The sequence below is a fragment of the Camelus ferus genome, chromosome 4, assembly GCF_009834535.1.
Source record: "Camelus ferus isolate YT-003-E chromosome 4, BCGSAC_Cfer_1.0, whole genome shotgun sequence".
Classification (NCBI taxonomy): Eukaryota; Metazoa; Chordata; class Mammalia; order Artiodactyla; family Camelidae; genus Camelus; species Camelus ferus.
The window spans coordinates 64,044,834-64,068,717 of NC_045699.1; the positions used below are offsets into that span (position 1 = coordinate 64,044,834).

A 23,884-nucleotide genomic window follows, 5' to 3' on the forward strand; every position below is an offset into this window, starting at 1 on the left:
AGCCAGGTCCTAGCTAGGGCTTCCAGTAGGGTTGCCGGGGCAGTATGTGATAGGGGTGGAGCCTGGGGAGGGGGTGTGCAGAGGGAAACCCCACCCCAAGTCACTGGGAGGGGCTCAGGGCTTGGGGTGGAGCTGGACCTGAGACAGTGTTGCAGGAACTGGCCATGTGCCCAGCTGGGAAAGTCAGGGAAACTGAGGCAGAATCCTGACACTTCCGATAATTGTCCCAGCAGATGGATGGGGTGACAGTCACCTTGATGAGGCTGGTCCTGGACCATCACTCACTCATAGAGGGTTTATATATTTTGACGAATTTAATTGCTCATACAGACATTATTTTATTCAATGAACCCACATTTGTTGGATGCCTTCTCTAGGCCAGATCTTATACTTGGCTTTGGGGGTTCGAGAATGACCAAGATGCTCACAGCCTAATTAGGGAGAGAGAGGGACCACACAATCCAGCCTGCTGCCTACTGTGACCAAGGATGGCCCAGGAGTCTCTGTGTGGACAGAAAGAGGAGGAGCGTCAGAGGGGGCTTCCCAACGGACGCAGAGCTGGGATGTGTCCAGTGAATGGAAGTTCACCATCCCGAGGGTCAGGAAAACTCCCTAGATGTGGAGGCTATAGGCTTTGAGGTACAGGGACAGTTAAGGGCGACTCTGTGCTTTGGCCTTTCCCAGCACTGGGGTGAGAGCTAGCCCAGAACTCTCCTCTGTGTATCAACCTCATGGAGACCAAATACAACAAGTCCAAATTTGAATGCCTCCTACCCCAGCCTGCTCCCCGTCCCTGCTTCCCTGGGTGTCACCACCAGCATCAAGCCAGGAACCCAGATGTCCTTCTCAACACCCCTCTTTCCCTGAAGTTTCAGTGCCAATCAGTCACCAAGTTCTTGTCCTCCATTCCTCTTGTCTCCCTCTCGCCCACTCCACCCTCTCTGTGCGGTCCCATCCCTGGGGACTGCCCAGGCACCTTTTCTGCCATCTTGCCTCTGGCCTCTCCTTCACTGCATCTTCCCAAGATCTCGAGCACCAGTCACATAGCGGGGCTACAGTGAGCGCTTAACTCCTTCACGCTGAAGCTGTTCTCAGAAACTACCTGATTTGAATTTTATATTGTTCAGATGGGGAACCAGAGACCTGGAGGTGCAGGTGCTTGTCTGAGGTCAAACTGTGGAAGAGCTGAGACTTGAACTTGGTTCTCCTGACTCTCAGCCTAAGGCTTTTTCTCCCAATGTCAGAGCCACACGAGTGCTGTTCCTTTTCAGGCGGGTGGCTTGGCAGTAAAGAGTCAGCAGGAGGTACAGGCGTGGTAACTGTCTGGGCCTGGGGCCTGAGGGGAGGGAGGATCTGGGAGTGAAGATGGGGCCTCATCCAAGCCCTTCTCGCTTTTATTCATCATCAGAAATTCTCCTTTTCTCTGGGGAACTGGGCTCCTGAATCTACCCCAACTCCATCCCTTTGGCTGATAACCTATGCCTTGAGTCTCCTCCCCCTGTCTGGGTAGTCACCAGGGGGCTCTGGATCTGGGTCAGGCTGTCCCAGCACCCCAGGGTCTGAGGCCCTCCACCTCCTCCTCTCCCACCCTGTGTCTGCCCTGGCTTGCTCTGTCTCCCTGGGCAGCTGGCTTCTGTCCCCGTGGAACATGGGAACAGCTCAGGTGGAGATGTCAGAGGGTCTCCCCAGCAGGCTTCACCTCCCCCACCTCACATGGTTCCCACCCTGCACCCAAGGATGCCTGGGAACCCGCATAAGCCCCTCTGAGCTCTCCCGCCAGGCCTTCCCAGCTCTGAGGCCCACAAGATGGCTGGGTGTGCTGGGGAAACTGAGGGAGCAAATCTGTGGGCATGGGGATCAGGGGACTCTGCGTGACCTAGGGCTCATCCCCCTTTCTAAGATCCGTTTCCCCAGGTACAACATAGAGGAACTGGACGCTGGGAGTCTGTAAAGTAGGCAGATAGGTGTGAGCCCAGCTGCAGAGTCGATCCTGGCTATCCTGGAATCTGAGTTAGGAGACCTTTGAAAAGGATGCCTCCGGATAGCAGATCAGCTCTGTGCTAGACACTGACTGCATCGGGAGGTTTGTGTGCAGTATCTCGTAGGATCTGACAGCAGTTCTCTGGGATGCGTCTTATTGGCATCCCCATTTTATAGGCAAGAATCCTGAGGACCAGAGAGGGTGAGTACCAGATGCAAGGTGACACAGCTAGTACGCTTTAGAGTCTGGATTTGAATCAGGTCTCCTGGTCGTCTTCATTTCTGGCAGTAGAGACTCAGGCAGACGCACGTGGCCGTAGACGGCAGAGCACAGTCCCTGGGGGAAGCCAGGCCTCCCTGTTGGGTCTGTCTGAGGGTGGTGGGTTTCCCTTCTGGGAAAATATGTGCATGGACGGCTCCTTTTTGTCTCCTTCCCTTCCAAGGGGGCAGGGTGTGTGCTTCTGGCCTGAGATAGCCCTCGCTCTGCCCCGAAACCCTGGATGACCTCAGCACTGCGCATCGTATCTGGGCCTCAGTTTCCTACCTACCAAACGGACACAATTCTGGTGCTGCTAGATTTTAAAAGCTCAAGTGTCTGAAGGCTCTCGGGTGAAAAACCACCTTAGTGGCAATCACAGAATAATTAATAAAATGTCTTGGCTGGAGCGGAGCAGAGGAAGTAAAGTGGGCGGCAGCCGAGGTGACTGCTGGCTGGAGAGGTGGAGCCAGGGAACGGGTAGGGAAGGGGCGGGCCAGGCGGGCCAGCGCTCTGGGGCAGAGCTGGAGACGCACCCGAGGAGCCGGCTGACGGTATCCTGCACCCATCCGCCGTCCTGCACCATGAGCCGTAAGTTCAGCCCCGGTGCCCCGGGAATCCCCTTTGCCTCCCAGTGGAGCCCTGAACGCCAGGCTCAGCCCGTCATCTCTCTCTCTCTTTGCAGGGCGGCGGAGTCTCTCGCTCTGGTTCCCGCTGCTCCTGCTGCTGCTGCTGCCGCCCCCGGTCCTGCCCGCGGACCCCTGGGCGCCCGCGCCGGGTAGGCGGCCCCTTTCCGGCTCCCGAGGAGACCCCCTGTTGCGCCCCTGGCCGGGCCCCTCACCCCGTCTCCCCTCCGGCCGGCCCAGCTTCCCCTTTCTGCCCGCGGTGCCTGAGAGGGGGAGGCGGCTGAGTCTGTCTGTGGGATGGGGCCTCTCTGAAGACCCCTCCAACCCCGGGGGGGGGTGGCCTTGGCTAGGACGCCACAGGGTTCTTTCAGGGGGAAAGGGCAGATTGGGACCTCCTGCCTTCTTGGAGAAAAGGGACAACCCCTCTCCAGCCCCGTCACCTGTGCTGCGCCGCCAGCTATCCTAGCCCATTCTGTCCCCAACAACCCGCTGTTTCCCTTGTGGGGCCCCTTTCGGAGGAAGTGGCTGGCGCCGAGGGGCAAGCAGACTGGTGAGTTCTCTTTCTCCAGCCTCTAACTTCTGGGACTCTCCCTAATTCCTAGCCCCAGTGGAGAAGATCTCCCTTGGTGAGGACCCCGGGTACACCATCATCCCGGAGAGAGGGAGAGAGCTGGGTTGCTTCCCCTGAGGTTTAAATCCTCACCTGGGAGGTCCCCCTTGGGCAGATGAGTTAACTGAGGCTCAGACAGGGGCTGTACTCTTCTCAAGCCCACAGAATATGTGGTGGGCTCAGGGTTGAACTTGGATCTGTCTGACTCTAGGTACTTTGCAGGGTCTTTCAGCAGTCCTCCCTGCCCTCCACCCTTCCTGGTTTCATCTCCCCAAAGATGATGGGGAAACTCAGATCCTGTAAAATTCCATCACCCCTGCCCCCTACTATGCATGTACCAGGTTCCAGGTGAAGGAATGCAGCTCCTCCCTCTGACAGCCTCCCTCCCCGAGCTTACTGCTTCCTTGTGTGTGTGTGTGTGTGTGTGTGTGTGTGTGTGTGTGTGTGTGTGTGTAAGGTCTGGACAGAGCTCCCTTCACTACCTAGCTGTGTGAACTATCCCCCTCTGGGTCTCCATTTCCCATCTGCAAAATGGGGGCAAGAGAGAGATGGGAGTCGGGGTAGGGAGCTGAGCTTCCTCTTGTGATGCTCTAGGTGTTTGGTGCTCAGAGATAGCTGTGTGGATTTCGAATCAGACCAGGTTTCCTGGAGGAGAGGATTTGAGTGGGTGGCATTGGGGGAAGCCACAGAGAGGATGGAGGGTGCTGTAGGCAAGAGTTCGAATATGAGCAAAAGTCTAATTTGTGGGAAGAAGAGGAGGAAGACTTAGGTGGCCCGCACTTTACAGTTTACAAAACCTGGCTGTGGGTGTCTACGTTGTTTTGCTCACAACGGCCCTGCCAGGGAGATGTTTGGCCCTTTCTACAGAAGGGGACTCTGAGATCCAGAAGGGTGAGCCCATATTTATTTGAGACCCTGATTGCAGAGCCAGCGCTCACCAGGTTGCCCAGTGACCTGTTTAATTAGCCCTGGATCAGCCCAGCACTTCCCTCTGAGGCCCCTTCAGCCCCACGCAGGCCCCCAGGGCATCTGGGGCTCGCCCTGCCTGTCTTCCTGTGTCTGCTCACCAGCTTGGTGATCCCTGATCTGTGCCATTTTGCTTTTAGCCTTTTCTCCTTATCTTTATATTGTGTTTAAACAGAATTGGTTTTTTCGCTCCACAAACATTCCCACGGGATTGTTTGATGCTGGTCTTTGGTTGGAACCTGGAGACACAGAGCTGGGAGGCGCTCACAGTCTGTTGGAGGAGACAGAAATGCCAACAGACTGCCATCCAGGGCCACGACTGAGGGAAGCACTGGGAATGCGGGGCTGGGGGAGCGGTTACCTCTCAAGTGTGAGGGATTGACAGAGGCTTCTTGGAGGTGGTGATGTCTGACCCGGACCCTGAAGGAGATGGTGCGTGGGGGGAAGTACTGTGAGATTTTACTGTGAATCTCTATAAAGGGTCTTTCTGGCAGAAGCAAGAGGGCAAGCTGAAGCCCAAAGGCCTGAACTGCAGGAACAGCTGGGCACTTCGGCAGCCTCAGGACAGAAGGCAGGTGCGGGCTGGCACAGACCTTTGAATGCAGAGTGAGGCACGGGACTTGGGCCGGAGGGTAACTTGGAGCAGGAGAGCGAGATTGGGTGGATGATGTGGAGGTGAGGCCGGAGGCTGGGAAACCATTAAGGAGGCTGCTGCAAAGGTCATGGAAATAATGGAGGACAAGTTGTATTCCAGGGCAGAAGGTTTGGGCTGCCTTCCCACTTCCAAGTCTATGGGCGAACTGAGGTCCAAGATGCCTGGGCATTTAGGGGAGGCATTATTTTGTCCCCAGAATAGCCAATCCCCCAGGTGATGAGGAATGCAGATTCACCTGAGGGCAGGTGGTGGGGTGGGGGGCTGGGGTGGAGGGAAGAATGTCGCTTCTGCCTCTCTAGTGAGGGAGAGGGCAGAATCCGGCTGGAAGGACAAGGCTGAGCCAGGGGAACCTTGATGCTCAAGTTCATCTTCTCCAGCCCCTGGATTTGCCTTAGTGCTCTCTCCTTGCCTTGGGATAGGGCATGACCTAGCGACCAGAGCTCCGTGCCAGGTGGCGGGCCCTGACGACAGCTAGCCCTGGCACCAGGCGCAGGAACCCAGCCTGGCCAAGGCTGCCTATCTGCAGCGCCAGCTGGGTCCATAGGCCGGGATGGGGCTTCCTCTCCAACTGGGTTCGTCTAGCTGTCAGGCCTGGTGTGGTGCCGGCTGCTGGCTGCTGGCCTGCCTGGGTGTATGGGCTGGGGCCCAGGTTTGGCTGATCAGGGCCCCTCACCCCCTTTTTTTTCTCTTTGGCTGCCAAGAACTTGAAGCTTCTCTAAATATTATTCTTAGGGAATTTCAGTCCAGCCTCTTTAACGAGCCCTCCTGTTGCCTGGTGCCTCTGCGTCCTGGAGGACTTGGTGTTCCCACACTGTGCCTAGAGTCCTGACTCCTGGGCTGGGGGACATTTCCTTGCTGAATCCTGAGAAAGTTCTGGAGCCAGGAAGTTGTGGACAGTCCTCGTCTGTGGGAATGTGTGCAATGTGGGCCTGCTGATCAACCCCACTGCCGGAGGGGCTTGAAGACTCAGTTGAGAGCAAACTGCTTGGTTCTTTGCTGATGGGGCAGGGGAGTCACACGGATGCAAATAATGCAGATAGTTAGAGAGAGATTGGCTTCATCCAGAGTCGGAAGAAGGAGAGGCAGAGAGAGAGGTTTCCTTAGAGCCTGTCTGTCCCATCCCCTTCCTGGAAAAACACAGGCAAACAAGGCCCAGAGGGTGGAAGGTACTTGCCCAAGGACACACAGCCAGTAAGGAGCAGCCAGTCTCTGACACATTCACCCAGCACCTACTTGGTGCCTGGCCCTGTGCTGAGCGTGGGAACTCAAGGCACGTTAGACTCAGTGCCTTCCTCTCCCCAGTTCTCTTCCTTGAAGGTTTATTAACGATGGTGTCCTCCACTGGGCTCAGAAAGCATGCAGGATTTAAGTTAGACTGAAGGAAGACCTTCCTTTGTGAATAGTTCCCAGAGCTCTGATTGTGGCAGGGGACCCCTCTGGGGTCCTAGTTTCATTTATTCAGGATTTTCAGGTCCAACACCTTGGGGGAAAGGTGACAAACCTACCTCACCTGGGGTCATCCCCAGCAAAGGGACCCTGGGCACTTCCAGGAGGAGGAAGGGAGAGGAAGAGAAGGGAGTTCAAGTCTGTGCTCTGCAGCTTCGAGGCAGTGGGGTTTGGGGGGGTCTCCTCATCTGTGTGGGGCCTGGGGTGGGGGGGAGGGGAGTGCTGAGCAGGTAAACAAGAGGTGGATATGCAGTGCTGGAGGGGTCAGCGAGAGCCCTGGCTTCCCGGCTGATCGTGACAGTCTAGCAGTGGTCAGACTCACCCTGGGGGTGGGGGGGAGGCGGCACTGATACCCTGGGGCCCTCAGCAGCAGCTGGTGTTCTCGCTGGAGAGAACGTTTCCTGCCCTGGGGCTACGGGTGTTTATGGAAAGATCGTGGAGGAGGAGGTGGGGGGGAAGTTGGGCAGCAGGTCTGGGAGGGAGGAGCCTCCGGCTGGCACACAGGCACTTCTGACAGGACAGGGATGCTGGCAGGAGCTTTGGCGTCTGCAGCATCAGGAAGACCTCAAACCAGACTTCAGAACCAACTGCTGAGGGCTGGGAAGATGAGGGAGTCTTTTTGGCCAAACTTGGATTGGCAGGTCTACTTGCTTCATTTTCACAAACATTTGTTAAGCTCTGGCTACCTACCACATCTGGATTCCCTGGGCGGCTGGTTCTGTCCAGGACCTGGGTTCAGCCCCAGCTGTGTGCACGGCCTCTGGGAGGGAGGAGAGAGTCAGGGAAAGCCCTTTCCCTTGGGGGCTTGTGGTGGAGCAGAGCAGGCTGAGATGGACCGAGGGGCTGGGGTTGTGGAGAGGGGAGGAGTCAGAGTATGGACGTTTCATGGAGGCTTTCTGGTGGAGGCCGGGCAGGGGCTCAGTCGGTGGGACAAGTAGATTTGGAGGGAATTTATTAGGGAGGAGCCACAGCCTGGGTCAAGGAAGGAAAAGAGCTTCTGGCTTTGGGGCTGCGGAATGGGCTGCCACAGAATGAACCGAAATGACCTCTTGAGTTCCTTTTGGGACCCCCACTGTGGGAGGGATGGGGAAGCACAGTCCAGGGGAGGGCTGGGCCTTAGCCCCTGTGCCCGCCGAGTGGGAGGACCACTGAGTGTGCCTGCTGAGTGGTGGCAGAGGGCGTGGTGGCCGTGGTAGGGAGCTGGGCAGCGGTGAGCCACAGGCGCTCCTGGGCAGAACCACAGAGTGTCCAGAGCAGGAGGGTCCCATGAGGAGATCCCAGACCCCAGAGCCCGCTGCAGGGCTCACCCTGAGCTCCCTGGCGTTTCCCTGGCCGGTGGCTGTGGGAGGAGGAGACCAGGTCTGCCTGTGTGGGTCTGATAAGGCCTTTTTGTCCAGACTGCTTCCCATTGGTGCCTCCCATTTACACCCTGCAGGGGCCACAGTGATGTTATTGTGGGGCTGTGGGAAGTGCCAGGACTTAAGCAAAATTACTTGCATGATTCTTATGATCCTCTTCTTATTGGGGGTGTGTGTGTGTGTGTGTGTGTGTGTGTGTGTGTGTGTGTGTGTGTGTGTGATGGTGCAGGGGGCCCTCTTTGAGGCAGGGGCCAGGAGGACCCTGCTGTCCGGGACCCATGCTGTGAAGTGGGGAGACCTAGACCGGAAGGCACGCCCTCTGATCACAGCATCCTGAGGGTTCCCCGTGCTTGTCGCCACCCTCCTGACCCCCTCTAATCAGTTGCACAGAGAACTGGAGTTCTCTGTGACATTGGCTCTGAGCCCAGACAAGGAAGTAGGGTTCAGAAGGAACCTGGCATTTTATGTGTTTTAAGGCCGAGGAGGGAGCCGCAGGGAGGATGCAGGAGGCCCGACTCTGTTCCTGCGTCTGATGCGGCCCGAGGCTGGGTCCATCAGGAACAGGAGCTGAGACAGCTGAGACGCCCCTCAAATTCATTCTCTGTCCGCAGGGTTCTGGGAAATTTCTTTCCTCGGACTTGAATGTTGAGTCTGTGGGGCGGGGGAGGAAGTGTAGGGGTGGGGCAATCGGTCTGGTGTGACTTATGGGGTGACCTGCCTGGGTTTCCCCTTATCAGGCCTCAGTTTCCCCATCTGCCTATAAGGGGGCTGTGATACATGCTCTTCCTTCCCTTCTGCAAACATAGAGGGATGTGGGTGACCTCCTCTTCCTAGTGTCCGGGTACCCAGAGGTTGGGGGCTGGTCTTAGAACCCCTATCCTTGTCCCTTTTCTGAACCCCACGAACCCTGCCCTTGGTGCTCTGACTTGGCCGAAAGTGAATGCCCCAGAAGCTTGTGAGGCAGGCTTATCAGCTGTTTCTTAGCCTAGGATGTCCCAGCCTGGGACCTGGAATCTCTTCCTGCCCCACTTTGGTGGCAGCAGAAAGGGAGTAGGGACTTCCCCTGGTGGCCCAATGTGGGCGAGGCTGGAAACCCAGAGCAAGAAACAGAAGGGCCAGGGACTCTCCATTCACAGCTGTGGGAACAGAGAGGGCCCTTAGAGGATCGCTGAAATCCAGAAGTTAAGACAGAGCTGTAACTGGACTCCATGTCTCTGGTCAATGAGTGGTCACCCTGGAGTGGCCTCTGATCTCCGTTTCTGCCCCACAGTGAACCCCTGCTGTTACTATCCGTGCCAGCACAAGGGTGTCTGTGTCCGCTTCGGCCTTGACCGCTACCAGTGTGACTGCACCCGCACGGGCTATTACGGCCCCAACTGCACCATCCGTGAGCTGGGCCTCCAGCCCGACCCCTTCTCCCCTGGGCTCACCCTCCAAGACCCCCACTTCCTACCCTTGTCTCTGGTTGGGGACCTGTTTTCTTTCCTTGCCTGCCTTTGACCTCTGACACTCCCCCTGACCTTGCTCCCAACCCACCTCACTCTCTGCTTCCCAGCTCTGTAGTGAGTCTTCGCTGCCCAGCCTGGACCTCACTGACCTCATGCCCTGTCCCATCTCCTGTCCTCACGTCTGCTTCTGGTTCTGTCATGTATTATCACCCCCAAGGTTCCGTCCTTACCCCTGCCCCATAGAGTCTATCCTGTTCCATCCTGGTCCTTGTCCCCAGTTCCCATCTTCCACTCTGGCTGCTTCCGGTCCTGTTGAGGGGCCCGACTGAGTGGCTCCCGCTGCCCCCACAGCTCAGCTCTGGACCTGGCTCCGGACGTCTTTGAGGCCGAGCCCCTCTTTCCTCCACTTCCTGCTGACACATGGGCGCTGGTTCTGGGAGTTTGTCAATGCCACCTTCATCCGTGACTTGCTCATGCGCCTGGTACTCACAGGTGGGTGAGGGGCAGGACCCCCCCCCCCCCCCCCGTCTAGGGAGGACCAAGAAATCCTGCCAGTCCTTGGAATTCTTGGCATCTGATAAGGGCAGTGGTTGGGGGGACTATGATGCCAAATTAAAGAAGTCCAACCCAAAAGAAGGTGGAGAAGGGGGGTGTAACTGGGGCAGGAACCCCCTTGTCACCATTATTTTCGCCCCCTGCAGTGCGTTCCAATCTTATCCCCAGCCCCCCTACCTACAACTTAGCGCACGACTACATCAGCTGGGAGTCCTTCTCCAACGTGAGCTATTACACGCGGATTCTGCCCTCTGTGCCCCAAGACTGCCCCACACCCATGGGGACCAAAGGTAATGGAGTTGGGGGGAGGTGGCTGGGCCTGGGGGGTCACAGGAGATGCTCAGTTCCCCTCTTTGGGAAAAAGCAGGCAGAAGAGCAATTACTGACCCATTTCACAGATGGGTAGATCAGAGCAAGACATATGCGTATCCAGAACCAGGGACCAGGACAGGGCTGGGGAAGAAGGACAGGAAAATGTTGTGGAGGGTCTTGCCTGAGGTCAGCAGCAGAGTCAGACTAGAGCTTCCGGATTTCCAAGGCACCTCTTTGCCTGAACCCTGTCTACTGAATGGGTGGGATCCTGCAGGGATGGGGGTAACTTAAGAGTTGAAATGTATGAGGTGGGGAATAGTGTGCTATTTTTTGGGTGCTGACTCTGTGTTTGGTTCTTTACTAATGGAAAAAGTTTTATGTGCTTCATCAGGTCAATTTACACATAAAATCAGGTTTTTTTCTTTAGTTGTCCAAGATCCCCCCTCCCTGGTCTCCTTGGCAGGGGTCTTCCTCCAAGGCCTTCTTCCCAATCCACTCCTGACTGTCCCCAAACCTGGGGGTTTACTCAGTTTAAAGCCATCAATTCAGCTTCAAGTACACAGAGGACAAAATGCGTCAGTTCACCACTGCCGCCGCTTCAGTTCCTACCACATGGTGGCGCTATTGAGCATGAGTCCTGTGCACCGCCCTGGTTGTGCGCTTTCTCAGGCTCAGAACCTTGCATATGTATCAGTGTCTTGAGTGGGGCCTCAAGGGCGCTACTCTGATGGTTTGTACTCACATACGGAGCTCCTATTCCCAAAGCATGACCATTCTGTCAGGATAGCTGGGTCTTGCCAAGCTTCTGGCCTCTGCCCGTACTTTGCTGGAAAAAGCCCTTGCTCAGTGTCAGTCTGAGTGATGATTCCAAGTTATGGGGTGCAGGCCACTTCCTCCAACTTCCCCTTTTGTGAGTTCCTTTTGGGGTTCTTGATGACCTTTCCTGCGACAGGAAATCAGTCAGCCATTGCAACCCAAAGACCTAGTCTATTGACACTGGGCCTCACATGAAGGATTGTGAAAGAATGCCTATTCCAGAACACAAAAATCCAATGCTTTCTGCAAAGGCACTGGGTGCCCAGTTATCCGACATCGAATTAATTAAGGAAGACCTCTTAATGCTTATTCTCATAATGACAGAAACCTGCTTCAAGATGACTTGTCTTTAACCCAGACATAGAAAGACTGTCATTATTTAAAATAACTTGGCAAAAGAAAACGATGTGGCATGCGCCCACGCGCACGCACGCACACACGCGCGCGCACACACACACACACACACACACACACACACACACTGGAATACTACTTAGCCATAAAAAAGGATGAAATTATGCCATTTGCAGCAACTTGGATAGACCTGGAGATTATCATACTAAGTGAAGTAAGTCAGACAGAGAAAGGAAAATGCTATATGATATCACTTACATGTGGAACCAAAAAAAAGTGACACAAATGAACTTATTTACAAAACAGAAAGAGACTCACAGACATGGAAAGCAAACTTATGGTTATCTAGGAGGAGAGGGAGTGGGAAGGGATAAATTGGGAATTTGGGACTTGCAGATACTACTATGTATAAAATAGATAACAAGCAGGGTCCTACTGTATAGAACAGGGAACTATATTTCGTATCTTGGAATAACTTTATAATGGAAAGAATATGAAAAGGAATCTATCTATCTATCTATCTATCTATCTATCTATCTATCTATCTATCTATCTATCTATCTATATATCTGAATCACTATGCTGTACACCAGAGACTAATACAACATTGTAAATCAACTCTACTTCAATAAAAAAGTAAAAAAAGAAATAGCTTGGCAAACTATTGGCAAACTTGGCAAAAGCCTGCAGGCCAAATCCAGCCCACTCCCTATTTTGTGAGTAAGGCTTTATTGGAACACCATCACATTCATTACGCATCACCTGTGGCTCCTTTCCTGTTGCACCAGCAAAGCCGAGTAGATGCAAGAGAGACCATATGTTGGCAAAGCCTAAAATACTATCTGGACTTGTACAGAAAAAGTTTGCTGACCCTCGATTTGAAAGACTCCACCTCACTAGCTCCCTGTCATGCCTACATGACCTCCTGTGCTCCTCAAATCCACTGCATAAAATCGGTGTCATTCACCCTATTTTAGAGAAGAAGAAACTGAGGCTTAGGGATGACTTATCTATGTTCACAGCATAGCTCATTTCAAACACAGGCTACCTTGCTTCAGGGCTGGGGAGCCCAAGTTCTCTTGTTTGTTTTCTTTACTTCCTCCTCCTCCTTCTTTTTCTTCTTCTTCTTTTTTTGGGTAACATATACAAAGTAGCAAACATACACAAAAGTTGAGAGGAAAGTATAATGAACTCCTGTGTAACCCATCTCCTGGTTTCCAGATTTGTCCACACTTTGCCAGTGTTATTTCATCTCTCCCCTCTCACTTTATTTTTCATGGAGTGTTTTCAAGCAAATCCCAGCTATCATGCTGTTTCACCCATAAATCCTTCTAGGGTCTTTTGGTAGAGAAGACGCCAGGGGCCATCTGGTGGGAGGGAGAGAGCCCTGCAGAGGCCATCCTGGGCTTCCTGCATGGACCAGTTTGGTCTGGCGAGCCCAGAAGGCCCTGGGGAAGAAGGATCCAGACAGGAGGCAGTTAATGCTCCCCCCACCACCCCAACCAGGGAAGAAGCAGTTGCCAGATGCCGAGCTCCTGAGCCGTCACTTCCTGCTCAGGAGGAAGTTCATACCTGACCCCCAAGGCACCAACCTCATGTTTGCCTTCTTTGCGCAACACTTCACTCACCAGTTCTTCAAAACTTCTGGCAAGATGGGTCCTGGCTTCACCAAGGCATTGGGCCACGGGGTGAGTACCTGGGAGGGGCCCAGGACCTCTCTGGGCCTCACTTGGCACATATAGGTTGTTGCCGGTGGGGTAGGACGCAGAGATCTGAGCGGATCCTCCTTTTGTCCTCAGGTAGACCTCGGCCACATTTATGGGGACAATCTAGAACGTCAGTATCACCTGCGGCTCTTTAAGGATGGGAAGCTCAAGTACCAGGTAGCACTGGGCCTGGGATGGGGAGTTGGGAAGAGCCTTCCACGGTCTTTCCTGGGAAAGGCTGCTGGTCGGGGGCCTTGGGGGCCTTGGTGGTGTCCTGAGATGGCCAGGGCAGAAGCTGGAGGGGTATGTGAGGAGGAGAGACAGTAAACCCTGGGAGAAGGTGTCAGATGAGAGAAGCAGACAGGATGCAGACATGGCCTCTCATGCTCTCCTGGATGGTGGATTTTGAGGCTCAATAGATGGACACTTCCAGCCTGCATTTCTTCATTTAATTATTTCATAATATTGATTGGGCACAATGATGGGGCTGGCACAGGTGAGCAGTGGCCATGAGAGTTATAGGCCCTGCCCTCCAGCTTCTCAGACAATCACTAGGCTGCTAGTTCCATGAGGACTTACTGTCTGAACCCACACTGTTCAGTAGTGCTATAGCCATATGGGTAACTATTTCATGCACTCCACAAACCCGCCGCATAAAATAGGTTTCATCTGCTCTATTTTGTAGATGTGAGCCACATAAGTTATTGAAATTTTTCTAGTGGCCACATTAAAAAAGGTAAAAAGAAGCAGGTGAAATAGATTTTAATGATATGTTTTATTTATCCCGATATATCCAGAATATTATCATTTCAACATGTAATCAACCCCCAAATTAATAATAAAATATCTCACTTTTTTTTTGTGCTGAATCTGAGAAATCTGATCTATATCTTATGTTTACAGCATGTCTCCATTTGGGTGCCAAGTTTTCATGGGAGATTCTGATCTATGTTTAGATTTTGTAAAATTTACAGTTGAAAAAATAGGCTAACATGCCCAAGCTGTTCTAAACATAGAGACTTTCCAATAGCTGAGGTAGCAGTTTTACATTTTAAATCTAAAGTTAAAAAAATTTAAAAATCGATTATTTATTCCCACCAGCCATATTTCTAGTGCTCAGTAGCCACATGCAGCTCGTGGCTCCCATATTGGACCATGCAAATCTAAACAAACAAAAAGCCAAGATTAAAAGTTTCCTGCTGAATCTTTTGGGCTAAGAACAATGTTTGGCATATGGTAGGTCCACAGTGTAAATGCATTGAATGATGAAGAAACTGCCATATAAGTAATTACACTTGTGATAGCTGCCACCACGGAGAAGCCACGAGAGTGTGTGGAGGATGGGGAAGCCTTCCTTAGAAAATTTGAATCAACCAAGAGTTGTGTGAAGGATGAGGAGGCGTTAGGGAGGCCAAGCAGGGGGCAGGGCTGTCCAGGTTGGCAGGTGCCGAGGCTGGAGAGGGGAAGCAGCCTGTGTGGCTTCAAGGGAGTGAAACGAGGGCAGGGCTGCCGGCCACCTGAGCCATTGCGGATGAGCGTGGGTTGTGTTGAGGATTCCTGATTTCTGCCGAGAGCAGAGAGAGGGCTCGGAAGGGTTTTAAGGCAGGGTGTGATGCTGCATTTGGGTGTTTTCAAGGATTGCTCTGGCTGCGGATTTGAGAGTGGACCGACTGTCTGGGGGAAGAAGTAGGGAGCCACTTACAAGTGGAAGATGAGGGTGGTGGTGGTGGGAAGAGAGAAAGGGGCTCACTTTCAGAGTGGGAGGGTATCAGCTGTGCAGGTGCGGGCGCCCTGCCCCCTCCCCGGGTTGCCAGGTGGCCCCATCCCGCAGGTGCTGGACGGAGAGGTGTACCCGCCGTCGGTGGAAGAGGCGCCTGTGCTGATGCACTACCCGCGGGGCGTCCCGCCCCGGAGCCAGATGGCCGTGGGCCAGGAGGTGTTCGGGCTGCTGCCGGGGCTCATGCTCTACGCCACGCTCTGGCTGCGGGAGCACAACCGCGTGTGTGACCTGCTGAAGGCCGAGCACCCCACCTGGGGCGATGAGCAGCTCTTCCAGACGGCCCGCCTCATCCTGATCGGTGAGGACTCCAAGCCAGCCAGGTCCTGGAAGGCCAAGCCCTCTGTCCTGAGAAGCGGGGGGCGGAGGGTCTGGGGACATAGCGATTAGAATCCTGCGTCGTCGGCTTACCAGCTTTTGAACGTGAGCAGGCCCCTCCCCCATGGGAACCTCACCTTCCCAATCTATACCTTGGGAATAGTGAGGGTTGTAAAGATTTGTTGAGAGGGTGAATGGGAGTGTACTCAGCACATGGAACTAGATGTAGAAAATGGGGGGCTGGGATAGTTGTTTATTAGCTGGGCGACTCACAGCCAAGTCTGATTAGCCACCCAAACCTCAGTGTCCCCACGGACTGCATCCAGGAGCACACAGTGACATCCTCAGCAAATACAGGTCAAACCCCAGCTTGCCTGGACTTCAGGAATCCTCTTGTCTCCTGCCCTGCATGTGTCTGCCTTCCTGGAGATTGATAGCTTCTGGGTGACTCAGGGACAAGATATTTTTGTGTCCCCTACGGGGGCGAGTCTGCAGCTTAAAATGTCAGATGGTTTCCTGCCTGGGAGTGTGGCCTCTGCCACCTGCTGTCCAGACTGTATTCACTCTGAGTCACCAGTAAGCCCCGGCTCCCACCTCTGGGCATCACTGGGCATGGCTGTTCCCAATTATAGTGCCCGACTCACTGGAGCCTGGAAGAGCCATGCACTGGGGATAGGAATGGTCTAAAGAACGAGGAGGGGCTGAAGAAGTCCCAGTGTTGCCAAGACTTTGACCAGAGAGGGCAAGTCTGTGGCTGCAGGCTGCCCGGCGCACTGACTGATGATGAAGCGGTGACCAAAGGCAGGACTCCTAGGGCCCCTGCATCCTCCATGCTTCATCGAACCCTCCCCAACAGCCTGATGAACCAGATGTGATTATCCTTGGGTAAACATGAAGGTTCAGAAAGGTTACATGAATTCTCTGAGGCCATTCAGTGGAGAGAGACTTGAACCAGGTGTGGCTGCTATCAAAGTTTGTGCGATTTCCAGCACATCACGAAGGGAGTTCTTTCCTGAGTGGGGAGGAGGGGGCAAGACTTAGTCTAATCTTCTGTGACATGTGAGTGCAGGGAGGGCATTCTGCCATCACTCCTACATGTAGTAGTCTGTCTTCTGCAGGAACGGACCCTCCCTGCTATGCCCAGCAGTTCAGATGCGTTCCTTGTGTGCTCCTCCCAACGACCCTGTGAATATTATTATACTGGTACCATACACAGCCCCAGCTCAGGTGACTAGAGATGGTGAAGCCAGGATTTAGACCCTGGTCTGCGGATTGCAATTCCAGAGGCTCCAGATTTGCTAAAAGTCAGTCTGTCTCATTGGCCACAGCATCCGTGTCCTTTAATATCTAGTTGACCACTTCCCATTTGGTTATGGAATGTTCAATTTGTTTCTTCCCTGGCTTTTTGCTTTGTAGCTGGTTCCCGAGGGGGCAGAGGAAAAATTGATCCATAGGAATTCGGTACCTAAGAAGATACGAGGATTATGTTTGGGGCTGACGTCCCTTGTTTGCTGCTGCCGCTCTTAGAATGGTCCCTTCAAAGTTCCCCTCGCCTCCCTCTCGGGGATGCTGAGATTCCCTAAGTTAATCTCCGCTTTTCCATCTTTTGTGACCTCTCCGGGCTCTTCTAAAGGGCTTTGGGAAGGTGGTCACCCAAAGGTCATGAAACCCATCCTTGGATACTTCATTCGTGTGTCCTGCTCAGTTGGCCTACAACCTCCCCATGGAACGTGCGAGTAGCAGGCGGCTCTTGTCTTGGGACATCGGTCCAGCCCGAGACAGAAAGTTCCATTTTCACACCCCGTTACAAAGAGACAAAGTGAAAGTAGCCAGACAAAATTAAACAGCAAGCACGATGACCAAGAAGCAAAACCAAGCCCTTTCCATGAACGGGCCGGCTTCCCCAGCCCTGTGGCTAAATCACCACGCTCTGCTGACCCGGTTCCCCATCCTTCCTCCCAGGGGAGACTATCAAGATTGTGATCGAGGAGTATGTGCAGCAGCTGAGCGGCTACTTCCTGCAGCTCAAGTTCGACCCGGAGCTGCTGTTCGGCGTCCAGTTCCAGTACCGCAACCGCATCGCCGTGGAGTTCAACCAGCTCTACCACTGGCACCCGCTCATGCCCGACGCCTTCAGGGTGGGCCCCCGGGACTTCAGCTACGAGCAGTTCCTCTTCAACACCTCCATGCTGGTGGACTACGGGGTTGAGGCCCTGGTGGACGCCTTCTCTCGCCAGACGGCTGGCCGGGTGAGCCTCAGAGGAGCGCTGGGGAGGGCAGGCAGGTGGGCTGTGGGATCCGAATCCCAGTTTCCTGTAAAATAGGAAGGGTGTCAGTCCTATGGGCAGTTCTTCCTTCTCTCGTTCTTTCATTCTTTCGTTCATTCAACAATACGGGCTGTTACTCCAGGTGCTGGGGATGGAGCGGGGAACAAGATCGATGTGGTTCTTGGGTCCTCGTGTTTTTGGCGCGGGCACCCTAGAAAGGCACAACAGTCATAGGACAGCTCGTATCCTCTGAGCATTGACCACACACTAGGCCCCGTGCCAAGGGCTTTTCTGATGTTAACAGAATCTTCAGAGCGCGTTAAGAACCACAATGCAAAGCTCTGGGAGCTCGGAGAGGGGCTTCCAGCCCAGAGTCGGAGACTGTGGGTAAGGAAGTGGTATTTGAGCAGAGATCCAAGGGATGGAGGGGGATCTCCCAGGGTGAGAGGTAGTGCTCATGGCATGGGACCACTGTGTTCCAGATGGGGAGGACAGCACGGCAAAGGCCCAGAGGTCAGAGGGCACAGCAGCTTGAGGACCAGGAAGACATTCGGGGTACGGCGGTCTATGTGAAAGTGCCCGCACATAGTAGGTCTTTAGTAAATTAGAGGCCTCCGTTATGGGCTGAGTTGCCCCCAGCTACAAATTCCCATGTTGAAGTCCTGACCTCCAGGACCTCAAAATGTGTCTGTGTTTGGAGATGGGGTCTTCAAAGAGTTAATCAAGGTTCCGTGGGGTCAGGGGGTGAGCCGTACTGTGACTGTGTCCTCATAAGAAGAGGAGACTAGGACACAGACATGCACAGAGGGGAAACAGAGGGAGAAGACTGCCATCTGTGAGCCAGGGAGAGAAGCCTCAGAACAAAACAAGCCCCCCTGACACCTTGATCTCGGACTTCTATCCTCCAGAACTGTGGGGGGCTGTCTTTCTGTTGTCTCAGCCCCTCAGTCTGTGGCACTTTGTTATGGCTGCCATCGCAAGATAATACAGCCTTTTCCCCTGGAATTTCTAACTGACTCCCTCCTAAATCTTCCCTTCCCCATGTTTGGAACCATCTCCCTTATCTCCGCTCCTGTCACTTCCCTGCTCCTCTCTCGTCCTTATCCCTAAGCCCTATCATGAAGTTGTGGCATCGTATGGATTCAGATTTCCTCCTGGTCATTTGACTGCAATTAGCATATGCTGCCACCAATGGGCAGCTGCTGGCTGGTTAATGCAGCCTCCGTTCTTCGTGGGGACACCAGCATGAACAGAGGTAATAGCCTTTGTGCAGGGCTGTGTGGTTTCCAAAGAGTTGTCAAGCAAGGACCACGATGATGTGCGTGAAAAGCTCTGGTGTTTCCTGGTACGAGACAGAAGGACCCCAGAATGGATTCTCAGTATAACAGAGAGAGTGTGAGAAGTGATAAAACAGGGCTTCCTCTGATAATCACCACGCACAGTTACATCTCGGGGTTATCATATGACCAACACTGTGGTAGCTGCTTTGCCTTCTTTTAAAAAAGATTTCCTTTCTTTCCATTTTTTTTTTCTTTAATGGAGGTACCGGGGGATGAACCCAGGACCTCGTGCACACTAAGCATGTGCTCTACCACTGAGCTATTACCCTGCTTTGCATTTTTTATCTTGGTTTTTTCACCACAACCATATCAGGTGGATGCGTCTACCTCCTTCATTTTTACATATGAGGAAACTGAGACTTAGCCTAAGTAATTTGCCTACAGTCCCTGGATTTGTTTCCTAGGGCTGCAGAAGGACCACAAACGAGGGGCCTTTAAGCAGGAAAAATTTCTTCTGCTTTTTTCTTTTTTTTGGAAGCTCAAAACATCACCATTAGTACTGATAAAGCTGGTACTAGAAAACCTGAATGGTATGTGCTGGTAAGCAGACTTTTTAATAACAAACTCCCCAATTAGACAAACTTCGCTACCAAGTCAGGGAGGCATTGAAACGAGGCAAGTCTCTCCCACATCCTCCTGACCCCAGGACAAAGTCTGCCCAAGAAATTTGAGAGAAAACATCCTTCCTGGTGTCAGCTGCATCCAGGAGCAGTAGAGAGGCTAGCCTGGGCAGCGCATGCCTGGTTATTTCTCTAAAACTCACCAATAATCCTACTTCGCTCCTCCTCTTCTAACAAAGGAGTGAGGGGGAGAGGTTGGAAAAAGATGCTAGGAGAGTTAGGCTACTGGGGTTTCCTCCATGGATAAAGAAACATCCAGGAAAGGAAAGAAATATTCTCACCTGACAACTGAGAATGATCACCTTTTATTCATTTATTCACTGATCCACCCTTGCAGCCATTAAACAGAGTGATTACACATGACTAATATCTTGGCCGTTGAAAAGATCAATCTTCAAACAGTTGTCTAGAACTCTTTTATCATTAACTCCCCCAAGTGGTGTTAATATCATTCAGAAATGTATTCTTTCACAGTTCTGGAGACTACAAATCTGAAATCAGGGTGTTGGTAGGGCCATACTCCTGCTAAAAGTTCCAGGGGAGAATCTGTTCCCTGCCTTTCTCTCAGCTTCTTGTGGTGGCTGACAATCCTTGGGGTTCCCTGGCTTACCGAAGCATCGCTCCAGCATGGTGGTCTTCCCATGTGTCTGCTTCCTCTTTTTCTTGGGACGCCAGTCATCAGATTAGAACCCACCCTAATGGAGTATGACTTTGATTACATCTATTTCCAAATAAGGTCACATTCACAGGTGCTAGGGTTAGGGCTTCAGCATATCTTTTGGGGACACACACAAGTCAACCCACAATGGCCCCATGGCTTGTAAATGGTTCAGCTGAGACTGGCCCCTGCCTCTGCTGGCTTTGCCCCAAGGTGTTTGATTTCACCCAGCTGTACTTTTCCTCTTTCTCACCCAATGTTACTCGTTCTACCCAAATAGAACTCTTTCTTTAGCATCAATGTTTTCAATTCACCCTGAGCAATAGCGCTTAGACCAATGCTCCTTAAGAGTTATGAATCAGATTTATTTTTTTCTGGAGCCTTCTTTATCTCACCAGGTTACCTGGGCTTTGAACCCTACTTCCTTTTCTTCAGAGGATATGTTATACCACCCCTTAGTCTTGGAGTAAAACTCCAAGTTTAGTTAAACTAAATTTATTTATATATTATCATTTTCATGGCAAGATTTTAGCCCCCTCCCTGCTAGCTTATGACAATTTCTCTCCCGAGGGCCAGGTGTCCAGCTTGGTGGCTGCGAGGCTGAGCTACACTCTCTGTCCGAGCTCAGGAAGGTCCCCTGACCTGAAGGTCTCTCCCAGGACAGGGTGGTCTGGCTCTCAGACCACGGCTGTGTTTCTCTCTTGGCAGATCGGTGGGGGGAGGAACATAGATGCCCACATCCTGCACGTGGCCGTGGATGTCATCAAGGAGTCGCGAGCGCTGCGGCTGCAGCCCTTCAACGAGTACCGCAAGAGGTTTGGCATGAAACCCTACACCTCCTTCCAGGAGCTCACAGGTGAGCAGCTGCTCCCCAGGCACACTCCCTGCCCTCAAGGGACTTGCGCTAAAGGAACAGCGACATCGAGGAGGCAGAACGAGGCCATCCATCTGGCCGGTTCGGTGCCAGGGGTGGTGAGGGATGGTGATGACTCCACTGCGGGGGAGAGACGGTGGCGTCTCGGCTGGGCTTGAAGGATAAAAAGGGATTTTCCAAGTGGAGAATAGAGGGAAGCGCATTCGAGGCAGAGGAACAGAGAGTACAGAGGCATAGAGGTCATCAAGGCTGAGCCTATTCAGAACAGTCATAAGCGTGGCTGGAGCAAGCGGCTTACGTGGGGGAAGTGGCTGGAGGTTAGTGACAGGAGGCTGGCTCACACTGTGTGGAATCTTGGAGTCCATGCTAAAGATTTTGGGTTTTAGCCTGTCTAGGGTTTCCTAAATCCCATTAATGGACCAGCGACCTGAGAATCACTTAGAAAACTAATTAAAAATACCAAATCCTAGCTGTCTTTCCGAGAGATTCTGATTCAGTAGGCCTAGGTGGTGGCCGAGAATCTGTATGTGTAATATGTATATACATATGTGCTGGAACTCTATATACATATATTTTATATATGTATATATTTGTTGTTTAAGGTCCCCAGTTGTTGGGCAGCCAAGTTTGGGAACCTGTGTCAGAGACAATGGGGAGCCACTGGCAGGTTTTGACCAGGGTGTGGCATGACCCATGACTGGGTGCTAGGGCCCTGTGGAGCATGGATTTGAGGATACGGCTCAATGTCTCTCTCCCATGACAGTCTGGAGGGACAGAAAGAACACTGTCACTGAATCTCTCTGTGAGCTTAGACAGTGACATGACGTCTCTGAGCTCCAGTAGAATGCGGGGCCTTGGACCAGGATGAGGCCTTGACACCTGCCTGGGAAGGAAATAAGATGGGTGGCTTCTCCTTGTTGTAACCATCAAGTAATTAGGGCACAGAGAAGTGGGATGAGTTGCTCAAGGTCACACGCTGTTTGGTGGCACATCCAGGCCCTTGACTCCTTCCGCAGTGGCACAACCCTTCCTGAGATGCAGCCCTGGAAAAGGGTCTCTCAGCCGGGCCCGATTTTAGGACGTGTGCTCATTTGCTGAAGTGACGCTTCTGAAGTCCCTTATTCTCCCCAGAAAGAGGTGGAGCTAGAAGGTTCCCTCCCCAGATTAACCTTTGTGGATTGGCATCATGATTCTGACTCTAGCTTCTTTCCCATGTAGGAGAGCAGGAGATGGCAGCTGAGCTGGAGGAGCTATATGGAGACATTGATGCCTTGGAGTTCTACCCGGGACTACTTCTTGAGAAGTGCCACCCAAACTCCATCTTTGGGGAGAGTATGATAGAAATTGGGGCTCCCTTTTCCCTTAAGGGTCTCTTAGGGAATCCCATCTGTTCTCCGGAGTACTGGAAGGCGAGCACATTTGGTGGCGAGATGGGCTTCAACATTGTCAAGACGGCCACGCTGAGGAAGCTGGTTTGCCTCAATACCAAGACTTGTCCCTATGTCTCCTTCCGCGTGCCAGACCCCTGGCCAGGAGGATGGGCCTGATGTGGAGCGGCCATCCACCGAGCTCTGAGGGGCAGGGCAGCAGCATTCTGGAGGGCAGAGCTTCGTGTTCCTCATTCTAGAATGCTGAGGCCAGGGCTGATAGTCTTAAAGCCTGGGTTTCTGATGGGCATCGAGAGCATCAGTGTGGACATTTAGGACTCTGGGTCCCTCACCCATGATCTGGACTCTGGGTCCCTCACCCATGATCTGGAATACTGTGAGCTTGTTCGTCATTCTAGAATGCTGAATTCCTGGTTATTCATCCAAAATGTTGGGCGTGGTTCTCCTTTGGCGTGCCAGACCGCTGGGTTCCTGGTTGACGACCTAGAATGTCAGATTCCTGGTTGATCTGGAATACAGGCATTCTAAAATATAGGACTCCTGATGAAATCATCTAAAAAGTTAGGGGATTCTTATTTTGCATTCTAGAATTCTGAGTGGCCCTCCAGAGTGCTGACTTTCTGGTGGGCGATTCAGAACGTTGTGTCCTTGATTGCTGATCTGGAACAGTGGCTCATATGCTAGGTTGGTCCTGATCTGAATGTCTAGAATATTGAGGAATCATTTTCCTATTCAGTGAGATAGCCACAGAGCAGGAGAATCTAATGTCTAAGAAGAACGCATTCCCTGAATCTGTGCCTGCATGGAGGGGGCGAGGAGGTGGGATATTCTTCTGGGGACCCCAACTGAGACCCTGGTCTGAGGATATGGAGAGAACAGATGGTTTTTTCCCAGGCCATTGGTTGGAAGCCACCAGAACTCTGTCCCCATCCAGGTCTTGACTCATGGCAGCTGTTTTTCATGAAGCTAATAAAATTCTTTTTCCAAATTGCCTGCTCTGTATCTTTTGATTCCCATCCTGAGAAGCAGAGGTAACACGGAACTGACCTTTCTCCTACCCACAGGCTGGGTGTGCTAGAGGTTTGCAGCATGAGACCTTCTGCTGGGATCCCTGGGGCTTGTCACCGTCTAGATCTTCCACTGCTGATGTTTCATTCCCCCAACCCCTCCCCGACCCCCTAGGTTAGGCGTTGCCTTTTCCAGGCTGCTCTCCTAAAATACACAAATCCTCAGCCCCAGGAGAAGTAGCATTCAGTTCCCACCATCTGATTAAAACAACTTCCCCCCTTACAGAGTGCACAGCAGAGATGAAAGGCATTTGGGGAGGAGAGAATTTTCTCTGTGCCAATTTTACACACAATTCTCATTTATTTTCAACCCAACAGGGTGAAGTAGGTGGTATAGTCCCCATTTCAAAGCTAAGGAAACCGAGACTCAGGGTGCTTAAGTGATGTGCCCCATGGGTGCCAGAGCCAGGCTGGGACCCAGGTCTGGCTGAATTTAGAACTGTGTTCTTTACCCTGTCTGGCTTCCTCTTGCTTCCTGGTTTGACTC

The 23,884-nt window shown here is 52.7% G+C and overlaps 1 protein-coding gene across 1 annotated transcript; it reads left to right on the forward strand.

Moving 5' to 3' along the window:
- The first annotated feature begins 2,669 nt into the window (after positions 1-2,669).
- On the forward strand, positions 2,670-23,321 carry PTGS1 (prostaglandin-endoperoxide synthase 1). Its single transcript, XM_032478368.1, is given in 12 exon segments — positions 2,670-2,827; positions 2,922-3,014; positions 9,168-9,284; positions 9,697-9,837; positions 10,047-10,190; positions 12,889-13,070; positions 13,182-13,265; positions 14,920-15,166; positions 17,146-17,432; positions 20,777-20,924; positions 22,161-22,465; positions 22,467-23,321. Coding segments are annotated over 12 exon segments (1,806 nt in total). The 5' UTR covers positions 2,670-2,820; the 3' UTR covers positions 22,518-23,321.
- The last annotated feature ends 563 nt before the right edge of the window (positions 23,322-23,884 follow it).